At 45.4% G+C, this 12969-nt stretch overlaps 1 protein-coding gene across 1 annotated transcript; it reads left to right on the forward strand.

Moving 5' to 3' along the window:
• The first annotated feature begins 864 nt into the window (after positions 1-864).
• On the forward strand, positions 865-3692 carry CALHM6 (calcium homeostasis modulator family member 6). Its single transcript, XM_084777124.1, has 2 exons — positions 865-1494; positions 2228-3692. Exons 1-2 carry the CDS (start codon positions 970-972, stop codon positions 2648-2650), a joined length of 948 nt encoding a protein of 315 aa, XP_084633250.1. The 5' UTR covers positions 865-969; the 3' UTR covers positions 2651-3692.
• The last annotated feature ends 9277 nt before the right edge of the window (positions 3693-12969 follow it).

Below are 12969 nucleotides of genomic sequence, written 5' to 3' on the forward strand. Positions count from 1 at the left end.
GAGAGAGAGAGAGAGAGAGAGAGAGAGAGAGAGAGAGAGAGAGAGAGAGAATGAACTAACTTGGCCTCCATCCTGAGGGGTAGAGGCATCGTGCAGAGAACTAGACTTGACATCACTTTCAGTTTTTCTGTGGTTTAGCTTACAAACAGAAAATGAAAAAGCGTGCCCCTGTTTCCTGTAAATGTGATTTTTGTAATTGGGAGTTGGCTTAGGAATTAGGGTTGTTGCAATCGGGGGAAAATTCAGTAGCTTCCCTGGTTTGATCAACTGGCTACATTGTTAAGAGGTTCCTCTGGTTTGGAGGATAGCAAAGCAACAGAACACGAGTTCTCTTTTGGTAGCCTTCCAGAATTGAGGGAGCGATGAGACCGGTGCCTCAGACTTCTGCTCTGTCCTTTGCAGCTTAGATCCAGGAAGGCTGGCTAGGGGCCTGAGAGCGGAAATGAAGACTGCACAGGCACACAGAGGACCTCGCCGCCGTAGGCCAGTAGTCACAGCCTGTTAACTTCCAGGAGGAAGCGTAAGTTGCTAGCCTTGCGGGTATCGATCCATCGTCTATAAACACCCAGACTCTCATACTCGGACACCCAAGGAAAGCATTGCCTTTACGCTTGAGCCTGACCCATATGAGTATATTGGCTTTGCAAATTTACCACAGACCAATTGGTCTCGCAGGATGCCCATGTCAAGATAATACAGTCACTCAGATGTTCTCTCACTCGGGGCTTCCTCTGCTCCCTATAGCCCTGGGATGTGGAGTGGGTCCAGGGATCTCAAGGTTCTTAGCGGGGGTATTTGTGGGCCTATGCCAGAGCTGGTTTCGTAGAAAAAAGAAAGTGAAACCCAGAAAGGACTGAGAAGCCCTCTTCCCTTTTCTAACTTTGCTTCAAAGCAGAGTGTAAAGTTCACTCAACCTTCGTCGTGACAAACAGAGCAGAGCAAGCGGGGTGCCCAGGGTGAGCAGAACCCATGGAGAAGTTCAGGACATTGCTGGACCTGCAGAGCAAGCACCGCAGCGCCCTAGGCTACGGTCTGGTGACCCTGCTGACCGCGGGTGGGGAGAAGATTTTCTCCGAGGTAGCGTTCCAGTGTCCATGCAGCGCCACCTGGAACCTGCCCTACGGCCTGGTGTTCCTGCTGGTGCCCGCGCTCGCACTGTTCCTTCTGGGTTACGCGCTGAGCGCGCGCACCTGGCGCCTGCTCACCGGCTGCTGCTCCAGGAACTCGAGGGCGCGTTGCAACGTGGGGTTGCGGGGCGCGTTCGTGTGCGCGCAGCTCAGCGCGGCGGCCGCGCTAGCGCCCCTCACCTGGGTGGCAGTGGCGCTGCTCGGAGGCTCCTTCTACCAATGCGCTGTCAGCGGGAGCGCGCGCTTGGCTCCACAACTGTGTAAGGACTGCGACCCCAGCTGCATCGCCAAGCTGCCACAGGTTCCCTGTAACAAGCAGGAGGCGTGGATGCAGGAGATCCTGAGTCAGCTCAAGGCTCAGTCGCAGGTCAGGCTCGGCGCGATGCGGAGGTGCAGAGGGGCGAGGAAGATGTCGGTAGCTTTTCTCTAGACCAGGAACTGTGAATATTTAAACAGCAGGGGAACAAGGAGGTACTGGTCCACTAGCTGGCTATATAGGAGCCAGAAGTACATCATATATTATTCTTTAGTGTTCACTTCCACTGTGTAGCAAGTCCTTAGGCCAGAACTCCTCTTGCCAGGCTCACACCCACTCCTCCACACTAAAACAAGATCTGGGCCTCTTTACAATGGATGGCCCTTTCTTTGGCTCCATAGACAGCCCACATTTTCAGTTCCAAGGAATGATATGTGAGCCCTTTCTTGTGCACTTGACTCGACTTCTGTTGACTTTTCAAGACAGCAGTTGTGTTTGTTGTACTGAGGGTGGGGGTGGGGTGAATTGTTAGAAACACTTTTTATTCTGAAAGCTTAAGAAAAAATTTACTAGCCAGGCGTGGCCCACGCCTCTAATCCCAGCACTCGGGAGGCAGAGGCAGGCTCGGATTGCTGTGAGTTCGAGGCCAGCCTGGTCTACAAAGGGAGTCCAGGACAGCCAAGGCTACATAGAGAAACCCTGTCTCGAAAAACAAACAAACAAACAAAAAAGAAAAGACTTATTGACTATCGAAGCTGGTAAATAGTTTAGACTCTATCTCAGGCTTTTACATTATTCTAATGTCAAAAGTCACTAAGTTGTTGTCCTCTTGTGAATCCTGTAGGTGCTGGGTTGGATTCTGATAGCCGCTGTCATCATCTTACTTCTGGCTTTTAAGTCTGTCACTCGATGCCTCTCTCCAGTCAGTTATATGCAGTTAAAATTCTGGGAAATCTATTTGGAAAAGGAGAAGCAGATCCTCCAAAGTCAAGCTACGGAGCACGCGACCCAGCTGGCAAAAGAGAATATCAGATGTTTCTTTGAGGGCATGAAGCCAAACGAATGCAACACCCCAAGCAATAAAGACTGGCAGCAAATCTCATCCCTGTACACTTTCAATCCCAAGAACCAGTTCTACAGCATGCTGCACAAGTACGTCAACAGAAAAGAGATGAGTGGCAGTGTCCGTTCTGTGGACGGGGATACAGTGGTCCCTGTCCTTAGTTTTGTAGATGCTTCTTGCGTACACGACACTCATGGGGTGTGATCTTGCAAGTGAGCAGAAAAAAATAATAATAATTTCAAATTGTTGCTTCATATAAAAAATAAGTACTGGTATGTTTTATGGATGCTTACTTTCTTCCAAATTGTGAGGCTTTTGGAGCTGAAACTGTAACATAAGTTTAACCTTTTTTATTACATTAATTGCTAACTGAACAAAACTAGGCGGAAATAATTTACTGGAAGGGAAAGAGTTTCCTATCTCAATTCTAGGTTTGCATCAAATAAAGAGACATTAATATAAAGCCCTTGTTGGAACAATTGAACTTCAGATCACTCTGTTGGGTTATCTGGTGTTAACTTCAAGGTTTTTTTGTTTGCCAAAGATGGAGGATCAGCAATATAACATTTACGACATTGCAGTCTGTTCTTTGCTATAATGGCAAGCACACTGTGCCAGGCCTACTGTGATTGTTCAAATACTATGTATGACATTCCATGACTCTCATTTGGTTTCTGTATGGAAATTAATCATGAAAAGAAAAACTGCAGGCAATGATGGTCTTAGTTTTTAAGGTCAAAGGCTGGGTATGGTAGCACTCAGGAGGCAGAGGTAAGTAGGTCTCTGTGAATTTGAGCCCCCATCCCCACCCCTACTCCCACCCCAGGGATCCAAGTTCCAGCAAGAGCTATGGAGTGGGACCCTGTCTCATGCAGAACAAAATAAGACAGACAAAAAAGATCTGCCAGTCTATGCTGCATCATTTTTAAGTCAGAGGAAACTTTCAGGAAACCTATCTACTATGGTGAATTTAAAGAACACTTACTGAAAACTGGCTGAGGGCTGGAGGAACGACTCAGCGATCGAGAGCTTTTGCTGCTCTTGTGGATGACCCAGGTTGGGTTCCCAGCACCCACATGGTGGCTCACAACCATCCGTAATTTTGGTTCTGGGCATCTGATGCCACCTTATGACCTCTTTGTGCACCCTGTACATACCATGGTGTACATACATACACACACACACAGCAAACAAAAACAAGCAACTTACAGACATAAAATAAACATAGATCTTTTAATTTTTTAAACATATTTTATTAATTTATTCATATTATATCTCAATTGTTATCCCATCCCTTGTATCCTCCCATTCCTCCCTCTCCCCTTTTTCCCCCTTACTCCCTTCCCCTATGACTGAGACTGATGAGGACCTCCTACCCCTGTTTATGCTCATAGGGTATCAAGTCTCTTCTTGGTAGCCTACTATCCTTCCTCTGAGTGCTGCCAGGCCTCTTCATCCAGGGGATGTGGTCAATATGGGGCACCAGAGTTTGTGTGAAAGTCAGACCCCACTCTCCACAAACATAGATCTTTTCAAAGAGAGAAACAGAACAAGCCGTGGGGGTGCATGTCTTTAACCCTAGCACCTGTGATTTGAAGGCAGCCTGGTCTACAGAGCAAGTAACAGGACAGCCAGGAGCCCTGTCTTGAAAGAAACTAAAGGGGTTGGAATCCCACACTTAGTCATTATTCAAAAATTTCAAAAAAAAAAAAAATCGGGAAGCAAGATAAAAACACCATATCATCTAAATAATTTTTAAAAATACAAATTGTCATTTGGGTTAGGTGAGGGGAGTTAGGGGTTTGGGAGAAGCTGGAGTGTAAAGCAGCAGGTGAGCAGAGCATTTCAGTCAGGTGGCACAGTGTGTGGAAGGCTGAGGAGGGAGGGTCTGAGCACTGCTGAGGCTATAAAGACAACTGGGAATATGAGGAGGGGACAAATTGTGCAGTACCTTGGAACCATACTAAGATTTGGTGGTCAACCTATTGACATATTCCCTCCCCCTAGCCTCCCCATCCCCTGCACCCCCCTCCCCCCCCCCCACACCCATTGTCTGCGACATGGAAACAGAGAGGGATGAACTTGACCTGGGTTACTGGTGAGCAAAACAGGAAAAGTGCACTTTGTACACAGGCAAGGAAGGACGGCTGATCACAGGATATGAAGCTTGAAGAAAGCACCTACAGACAGAATCCCACTGCTTGAAACTAAGATCTTTCAGGAACACTTGTCACTTCTGTCCATCCCCCAAGTTTATGGCTGCTTCCTGTGCTGTTAAGAATGTGAAATCTCTAAACTGAAAAAGAATTAGGCCTTGATCAGAATTAGCCCTCTTCCCTCCTCTGGCAAGTCCTGTTTCAGTTTCTGCCTTTTTTCCCATTGACTGGGATTAGTCATCAAGGATGGGTATTCTGTTGTGGAGGGTCACATTTAGCAAGAAGTTTGGCAGGAGAAACTGCAAGGCCCATTCTTTAAAAGATGTAGTTTTGAAAATCATACCATATCTAATTTTGTTTTCACTTCCTTCATTTAATTTCCAGGTTGTGTGTTCATTCCCCTTACAAAGCATTACATTTTCTCCATTGCTTTGGCTTGTGCACCACATTTTCTTCTAGAATTTAGAACGTTTTGAAAAATCTATTTAAGACAAGAAAACATTATAGTGGAAGAAATCTATGAGATAAAATACTTCATTCCTTTTGTAACATGCACTTTTCAGACATCGCCTCACACCAAAAGACACTATCACCGTTTACATGCCGATGATGCACCATATAATTTGGCCACATCAGTAAACTACAACTCACCTCAACAAAAAGTTGTTACACAATTCCTTGTTTAAGTAGTATAAGCTCTTTTCTTTTATACACACATTGGCAAACACACACATACTCATAAATACGCAAAGACAACAACTAAATTCTCAAATGTGGTTACCTCTCGAAGTTAAGATTAGAGTAGAAAATTGGGGGGAAAACCCCTTGGGACGGAAGGAACCAGAGGGGGAGACCATCAAGACTGGAGGATCTGGACCCAGGGAGCCCTGCACAAATGTCGTACCAACCAAGGACAATGCATGCAGTAAACTTAGACTGCCACTCTGTTCAGATCTAGCCAATGGACAGCTCATTCTCCATGGCTGTGAGGAGAGCGGGAGGGGGGGATGGGAGGTGGAGGGGCTGCCTCTGACATGAACTCTGGTAACCCCCCAATTTGTGCACTTCCCCTTGGTGGGAAAGCCTGGCAGGACACAGAGGAAGGGGAAGCAGCGTGTCTGGATGAGACCTGATAGGCTGTGGTCAGGCAGTGGGGAAGGAGGTCCCCACCTGTCAGAGGTCTGGGGGTGAGAATAGGGAGAGTGGGACCAGGGAGATACAAATGAGGAGATAATAATCACGATGTAATCTGAATAAATTATAATAATTTTTTAAAGTCCTTGTGCGCTTTGATTTTTGGATTCGGGGATAATAACTGTGTAATTAGAGACAATTCAGAGTGCATGGTTGTTGCGATCTGTATCCAACAGAGCAGCTTTGACTCTGTAGCCTGGGTTCATTTTAGACACGTCTATGGGATACCCACAAAAACACACATTATTCACATTCAAGATGAAGGACTTGAATCGTAGAGAAGATGAGCATCTAAGGTCACATGGGCAACGAAGGTAAAACTGTAGGTGGAGTCTGACCTTCGTGTGGCTCCTCGGCTGTTTTCATCACAAGCTCTCTGGGCTCCGTTCTCAGCCTTCTGCTTCTGCCTGCAGACTCCCAGGTGTTCTCAGTAAGACCCAGTGCTTCACAGTTCATCCAGAAAACCAGCAGCTAAAGTAGCTAAGATGACTTTAAGTAAACATTATGTAGCCAAGGCACAATAGGATTATATTCGCTCATTGTCATTGGGCAAGAAACACCAGTCCTCTGGGCCTGGCCTCAAACAGACCACATCACAACCTCAAGAAGCATTTCCTGACTTGCTGTGTGTTTGCTGGCTTAGCCAAGGAACCTTCATTATCACCCCAGCTTTATACGACTGTCCTGAAGCTTTCGTCTTAGCAGAGACTCAGGGCAGAGACTATGTGGCTAAACCTTACTGAAAGACAAATATATTATTATTGTAAGAGATGGCTCTAGGCGAGGCAATACAGTTCAGAGATCCTAGATTAAGCGTGGTCTCTCTCCATCCTAAATCATGACTAGAAGTATCCACAGTCTTGATTAACATTACAGGTCCCTAGGGAAAAACACCTACTGACAGAGTCCCCAAAGTCTCTAGCTGAACAAACTGTGGGAAAACCTGCTTCACAAGATCCTACATCTTTATCAACCAGGTGGCCTGCGGTAAGTGATTCTCTAGAAGGCAAACGACAGATAAATTGTCCTCTTGTCAGCCTCTTCTGCTGTATCTTATCTTCGTCAGCTTCCAGCTCTGGCAGTCTTCCTAAGACACCGCTTGCTTCTGTAGCTTGGAAGGAGAGATTCAGATTGTTGACCCCAGCAAACCTAGAGGCTGAGCTCCAACTGTTGTTGGAGGAAGAGGCCGCTAGTCGGTTTCCAAAACAGGAAGCTGAATTTGTGCTTGTGGGCAAAAGAGGGCGAGGCTTGTAGGGCACGCTTGTCACTAAGGAAGAATCTGCTGACTTCCGTCCTGCGTTTTTATGGAGGTAGTAGATTTCAGGACGTTGTCCTGCAGAAGCAGGGCTTGCAAATTTGAACCATGGAGGTGCAGCTATTGGCTCACGAGCCAACATTCCGAATTGTGAGGCTTTCAGCGGGCTCTGAGGGGTTTCAGAAATGAGTTTGTGGTTGACCCGTTAGCATTTAGAATCGGCCGCTTAAGCAAAAGGCTTGGTGAGCAACTGGGACAGGTTTCCGTTTACTTGTAGTTTGGTTTCTGTTGCTGGATAAACACTGGCCAGCAGCAATTTAGCGGGGAAAGGGACTATTTGGCTTACATTTCTACACCACAGTGTAGAAAGCCAGGGCAAAAACTTCAGGCAGGTACTCAAGCAGAGACCTTACTGGCTTGTTTCCGCTGACTTGCTCAGCCTGTTTTATTGCCTAGGGATGGCACTGCCCAGGGTGGGCAGGGCCCACCTACAATAATTAAAGGAATCATAGCAATTCCTAAATTGAGGCTCCCTACTCAGGTGATATTAATTTGTGGCAAGTTGCCATTGAAACTGACAATTACAAACGGCTTCACCGTTAGAGCTTGAGTATAATAGCAAATTTTTGTTATTGTTGTTGTTGTTGAGGCAGGGTTTGTCTCTGTAGCCATGGGTATCCTGGAACTCCCTCTGTAGATCAGGCTGGCCTAGTACTCAAACCTAAAATCTGACTGCCTCTGACTCCCAAGTGTCGGTATTAAAGGCTTGCAACCACTGCCAGTGCCTAGCAGAACTTCCTATCGTAGATGTGTCTTCCTCGGATAGAAACTAGCATCCTCTATTTAAACCATGTGGGAAGATTGCATTTGTGCATGCTCAGGGCTGGGGCAATTCTTTGTTTTTGTTAACAAAGGGCTAGAGGCCTTTGCCTTGTATTGAAGTATCTCACCCACCCTCCTTCCTTGCCTATCCTTTTCTTTCTAGTTATCTCATATAAGATCTGTTTTTTAAAAATATTTATTTATTATTTATAGAGTATTCTTCTTGTATGTGCCTGTACACCAGAACAGGAGAAGGCACCAGATCTCATTATAGATTGTTATGAACCACTGTGTGGTTGCTACTATGGTCTTTAATATTGTAACATTATGGGATGTAGATCACCATGGAAACAAATCTCAAAATACATGAGAGAATTTCTTAAAATGTGGTTTTTGATTTTTGTTTTGTTTTGTTTTATTGGTTTTGGGGGACAGGGTTTCCCTAGGTTGGCCTGGCTGTCCAGTACTTGGTTTTGTAGACCAGGCTGGCCTTGAACTCACAGAGATCCACCAAATAAATAATATTTCTACAATAGATGGTTAAAAAAAACCAGAAAAAACAAAAAACAAAAACAAAAAATATTCAAAAAACTGAAGCATAATTAGAAATGTGGGACTTCCAGGTAGAGGGTAGGGAGGTACCCAGCCTTGAAGCTGAACTAAGTTTAGTACAAACGAGATAAGAAGTTATGAGTTGGGGCAGGAGAGATAGATTTCTCAGAGGTTAAGAGCATGGACTGCTCTTCTAGAAGTCTTGAGTTCAATTTCCAGCAATGTCATGGTGGCTCACAACCATATATAATGTGATTTGATGCCCTCTTCTGGCCAGCAGGTGTACATGCAGGCAGAGTACTGCATACATAATAAATAGATAAATCATGAGCTCAAAATCTTTTGTGAGGCTAGCTCCCAAATAAGCGAGGCAGAGACCTATTGATTTATTTAACAAGGTTAAGCACCATAACTGGGCAGGTACAATGTTATATTAATTATCTAAGCTCATCTGGCTGTTTCCCAGCCACACCCCATAAGTTACTTGCCAATATTTGTCCTGTCTGGGCTGCGTCTGCTCCATCAGGCCACGATCTTGCTCTCCATCTTCTTTTTTTCTCCTTTCTCCTCTCTTTTCTGCCTCATGGTCTCTCCCTGAGACTCCACGCCTGGGGACCAAAGCCCTGCTTACGTCTGTTCTGCCCAGTTACAGGCTGTCCAGCCTTTATTAACCAATCAGAGATAACTGGGGAGCAAAGGTCATACAACATTGTTCGGTGTATGTGAGAATGCACTTGTCTGGACTGCAACCAGACCTTGGGGGCCAGAATTTAGCATCTCATCAAGCCCCAAGAGTCATCAGAGTTTTCTTGCCAAGTGATGTTTTCACATAGGACACAAGAGGTTATTCCTACAGACAGCTCCGAAACACATTTTAAAAGCTGATTATGGTAAGAATTAATGGTCATTATTGTATCCATCTGGCGAAGACTCCAGAGCAGCCTGCACAAAAGATTTTGAGCCCATGATCCCTAACAAGATGGAATTCAGAAGTCCTTTGAAATTCCTTGTCCACCTGCCCATTTAACTCTAATAAAGCTCCTGACTCCTTCTTTGCTCCTCCCCTCCCTTCTCTTCTGCCTCTCCTCCCCTCTCCTCCCCCCTCCTCCCTTCTCCCCTCTCCTCCACTCTCCTGCTCCTTCTTCCGGCTTTCCCCTCCTGCCCCTCCTCCCCTCTCTTGCCCCTCCTCCCTCCTCTCCCCTCCCACCCCCTCCTCCCCTCTCTTCCCCACCACCCTCCTGTCCTCTTGCTTCCTCTCCTTTTACCTGTACTCTCCCTCTTTGTTGCTAAAATTCTTTCCCAGAAGGGAGATGTAAGCCACATCTACTCTGTTTCCTAAGCTCAAAATAGCTAACCGAGGCACAGCTTCACCAAAAATCACCCCAGGGAAGCAATGAATTTATTGAGCTTCCTTACAGAGCATAAGTGAGGGGTTACTTACTGGGGTGGGGGTACTCCTCCCCAAACCAGTTATACCTGGAAAGCCTTTCCCAGTAGGGAAGAGGGCTTCCCCATAGCTGCATCAAGAGAGGAATTTCCAATTAAAATTGTTGCTTGCAAGGATAGATTCAGCTAAAACAAAATAAAAGCAAAAGGTGTACTGATTTAAAATATAAGAAAATAAGATGATAATAAGTAAGATGCCAGGCAACAGATATTATATTATATGAGGTTTATTAAGTGAGCATGGAGGAGAAGGAAAAGTGGCGGGGTATCCCAGAGAGAGAGAGAGAGAGAGAGAGAGAGAGAGAGAGACAGACAGACAGACAGACAGACAGAGACACAGAGACAGACAGAGGAAGAGAGAAAGGGAGTAATGGGGTAAGAGAGAGAGAGAGCCGGGAGGAGGGTCTGTCCTTTTATACAGCCCTGGCCAGGGCCACGCCCCCATGGCAGGTAGGCAATGACATCACAAGTAGGCCGACTGAAGCAAAATTCTAACAAAAGGTGCTTTTCCAGTCGCATGAGATAACCAGAGGCAAGGAGGGAAGATAAGGATGCTCTGCTCTGGGGATACTGCAGCAGACATAGTAGGTGCCTATTGTCCCAGCAGACCAGAGCAGTCTGAGAGCCAAGCCAGAGTGGAGAGATGAGCTGTGTGATCACACCGCAGAGTCTGTACATCTGCTCAGGAATGACCAGCACCCGGCCTCTGGCCATGGGGCCCGGGCTGGACTGCCTTTTCAGCTGTAAAGGAATCTCCCTCAGAAATTGTCACCTGTCACTACTCCACTTGGTCAAATAGCTGCTTCTTCACCTCCTGCAGAAGGTGGGAGTTTCAGTCGTTAGATGTAACTGTTTAGAAGCTATCTCTAACTGAGGAGCAGCAGGAATAGTTGAAAGTGGGGACAGGACAGTGAGTGAATGAACATGCACTTGAGATGTATCCTCGGAGGTTTTTGGGTTTTTTCCCCCTCACCCTGGCCTTAGGCCTATATTCTCTTATTATCTAGTTGGTTTGTCAGAAGACTCACTTCTAACTTCTAACCTGACTGACCAAATGAAAACATTATAGTAAGATTGACACAATATGGGATTCATACTTAACCTGTGTTGAAGTACATGTACAGCATCTACCAACCTTTTTATTTTATTCAGTATATGTAGATATCTGGACTACCTAGGTGGCTCAGCAGGAAGAGGTGTTGGCTGACAGATCTGGCAACCTGAGTCTGACTTCTGGGTCTCCATGTGCTGGGTAGACAAAGTAAGGACTGGACGTTGTCTTCGGGCCTCCACACGTGTGCAGTGACACCTGCACATGTGCACAGGTGTGGATATGCACACACATACAAGCACCCACAATAAACTAGTGTCATTTTAAAATTCAAAAGAATAGGTGGATAGCCATGAAATGCCAGAGATTTGACAAAAGACATAAAAAAATCAAACAGGAAAAAAAGTACTTAATGATTTCAGGCTTATAAAAAGAGCATTGTTGAAAGGGTAAGTCTTGGGGCTGGAGAGATGGCTCAGAGGTTAAGAGCACTGGCTGTTCTTTCAAAGGTCCTGAGTTCAACTCCCAGTAACCACATGGTGGCTCACAACCATCTATAATGGGATCTGATGCCCTTTGTGGTGTGCAGGTGTCTATGTGGGCAGAACAATGTATACATAATAAATATATTTTAAAATAATATGCTTTCCAATCTTAAAAAAAAGAAATGGTATGTCTTAAACAAATTATAGGACATAATCATTCTATCTATAAGATAAGCTTAGATATCAGGCCTAAAACAGGAAAAAAAAAATTACAATAATGTTTGTTGTAAAACCACTGAAATCTCATTCAAGTCATTTTTGGTGGTTTTAAAACATGTTCCCAAAGACTTTAAAATTATTTCTAGCACGAGGTAGACATTAATGCCCTCCCGCAAGAGTGTGCTGGACCAGCCAAGTTAGTTAAAATGAAGAGGAAACAGTTAAAGAGATGATAAGATCTTCAAACCCTGCTCTCATAGAGGAAACAGGATCTGCAAACTCCTCCTGTGTGTGTGTGTGGCTGAGGTGGGGAGTACATGTGAGAAAAACCTCACCTTCTCTATGCAGGAGTTGAAAAATAGTGGCTCCAACAGAAATACCAATGAAAGAGAAACATGCATATAATAGATTCAGAAAGGTCATAAGTAACAGAACTGGCTTGCTACAGTAGACAGGAAGTGCTGGTACCTGCTGAGGGAATCATAGTGGGGCTGGCAGCCATGGAGTTCAGGAAGGGAGAAGAAGAAGGCACATGACTCATAATTTAATCCTGGTCCTTAAACGATTTTTCATACATTCATCTTAAAGAGTAAATTAAAAAGAAATAAGTGGGGTTGTTTGTAAAATATACATGGAACGGTATGGAAGATTCTGAAAGGATATCAGGCCTCCTATCACTGCTTGACATCTGTAATGCCCGACACTCTTCAAGAGGCCTTCAGATATGGTCAATATGTCTACAGAACAGACATTACTTAGCTGAAGATGCCCCATGGGCTCCTGGACAAGAAACCTGTGGTGTGGTGGTCCAGTAATTCTGGAAGCAACTCGAGGATTTTGTGGTGGTTTCCTTCGTGTCAGAGTAGTAGTTTAGCTGCTCTCAGGGAGCAGCATCACATGGCAAGCCTTACATTGACTAAGAAGTTGGGAGAAGGGCGATGCAGGAAGTCAGGAGGCAGGAGCACAGAATACAGTTCTGGAGCCTTGATTGCTCGCTGACACAGCATGTGAAAAGGTGGGGGAGGTAGAAGCAGCACTGTGCATTCAGGATTCAACCTCTCTCAGCCTTGCAGTGCCACAGGGTGCAGAACTAGAGAGGAAGGCATGGGGCAGCGAGCGTCACTTGTCACTCAAGGGACTAATGCTACCCTGTGGACAATGGAGAAGCAGTGGAGGAGCTGCTGGTACTATCAGGTAAGCCAGCCATAGGAGGATTTATTTTAAACTCTGTGACTATTATATAGACACAGAACAAAACAGAACACTGCAATTAACCCACCATAAGCATGGATTTAACAGTCGTTAGAATGTCTAAAAACTATTTAGTATTTTTAAACAAGGAC

The sequence above is a fragment of the Acomys minous genome (genome assembly GCF_964271855.1).
Source record: "Acomys minous genome assembly, chromosome: 3".
NCBI lineage: Eukaryota > Metazoa > Chordata > Mammalia > Rodentia > Muridae > Acomys > Acomys minous.

Excerpts from the sequence above, each read along its gene's own strand:
- CALHM6 (XM_084777124.1), top strand. The coding sequence starts at position 970 with ATGGAGAAGTTCAGGACATTGCTGGACCTGCAGAGCAAGCACCGCAGC. Across the intron at positions 1,495-2,227 it reads AGCTCAAGGCTCAGTCGCAG|GTGCTGGGTTGGATTCTGAT; the intron begins GTCAGGCTCGGC and ends TGAATCCTGTAG.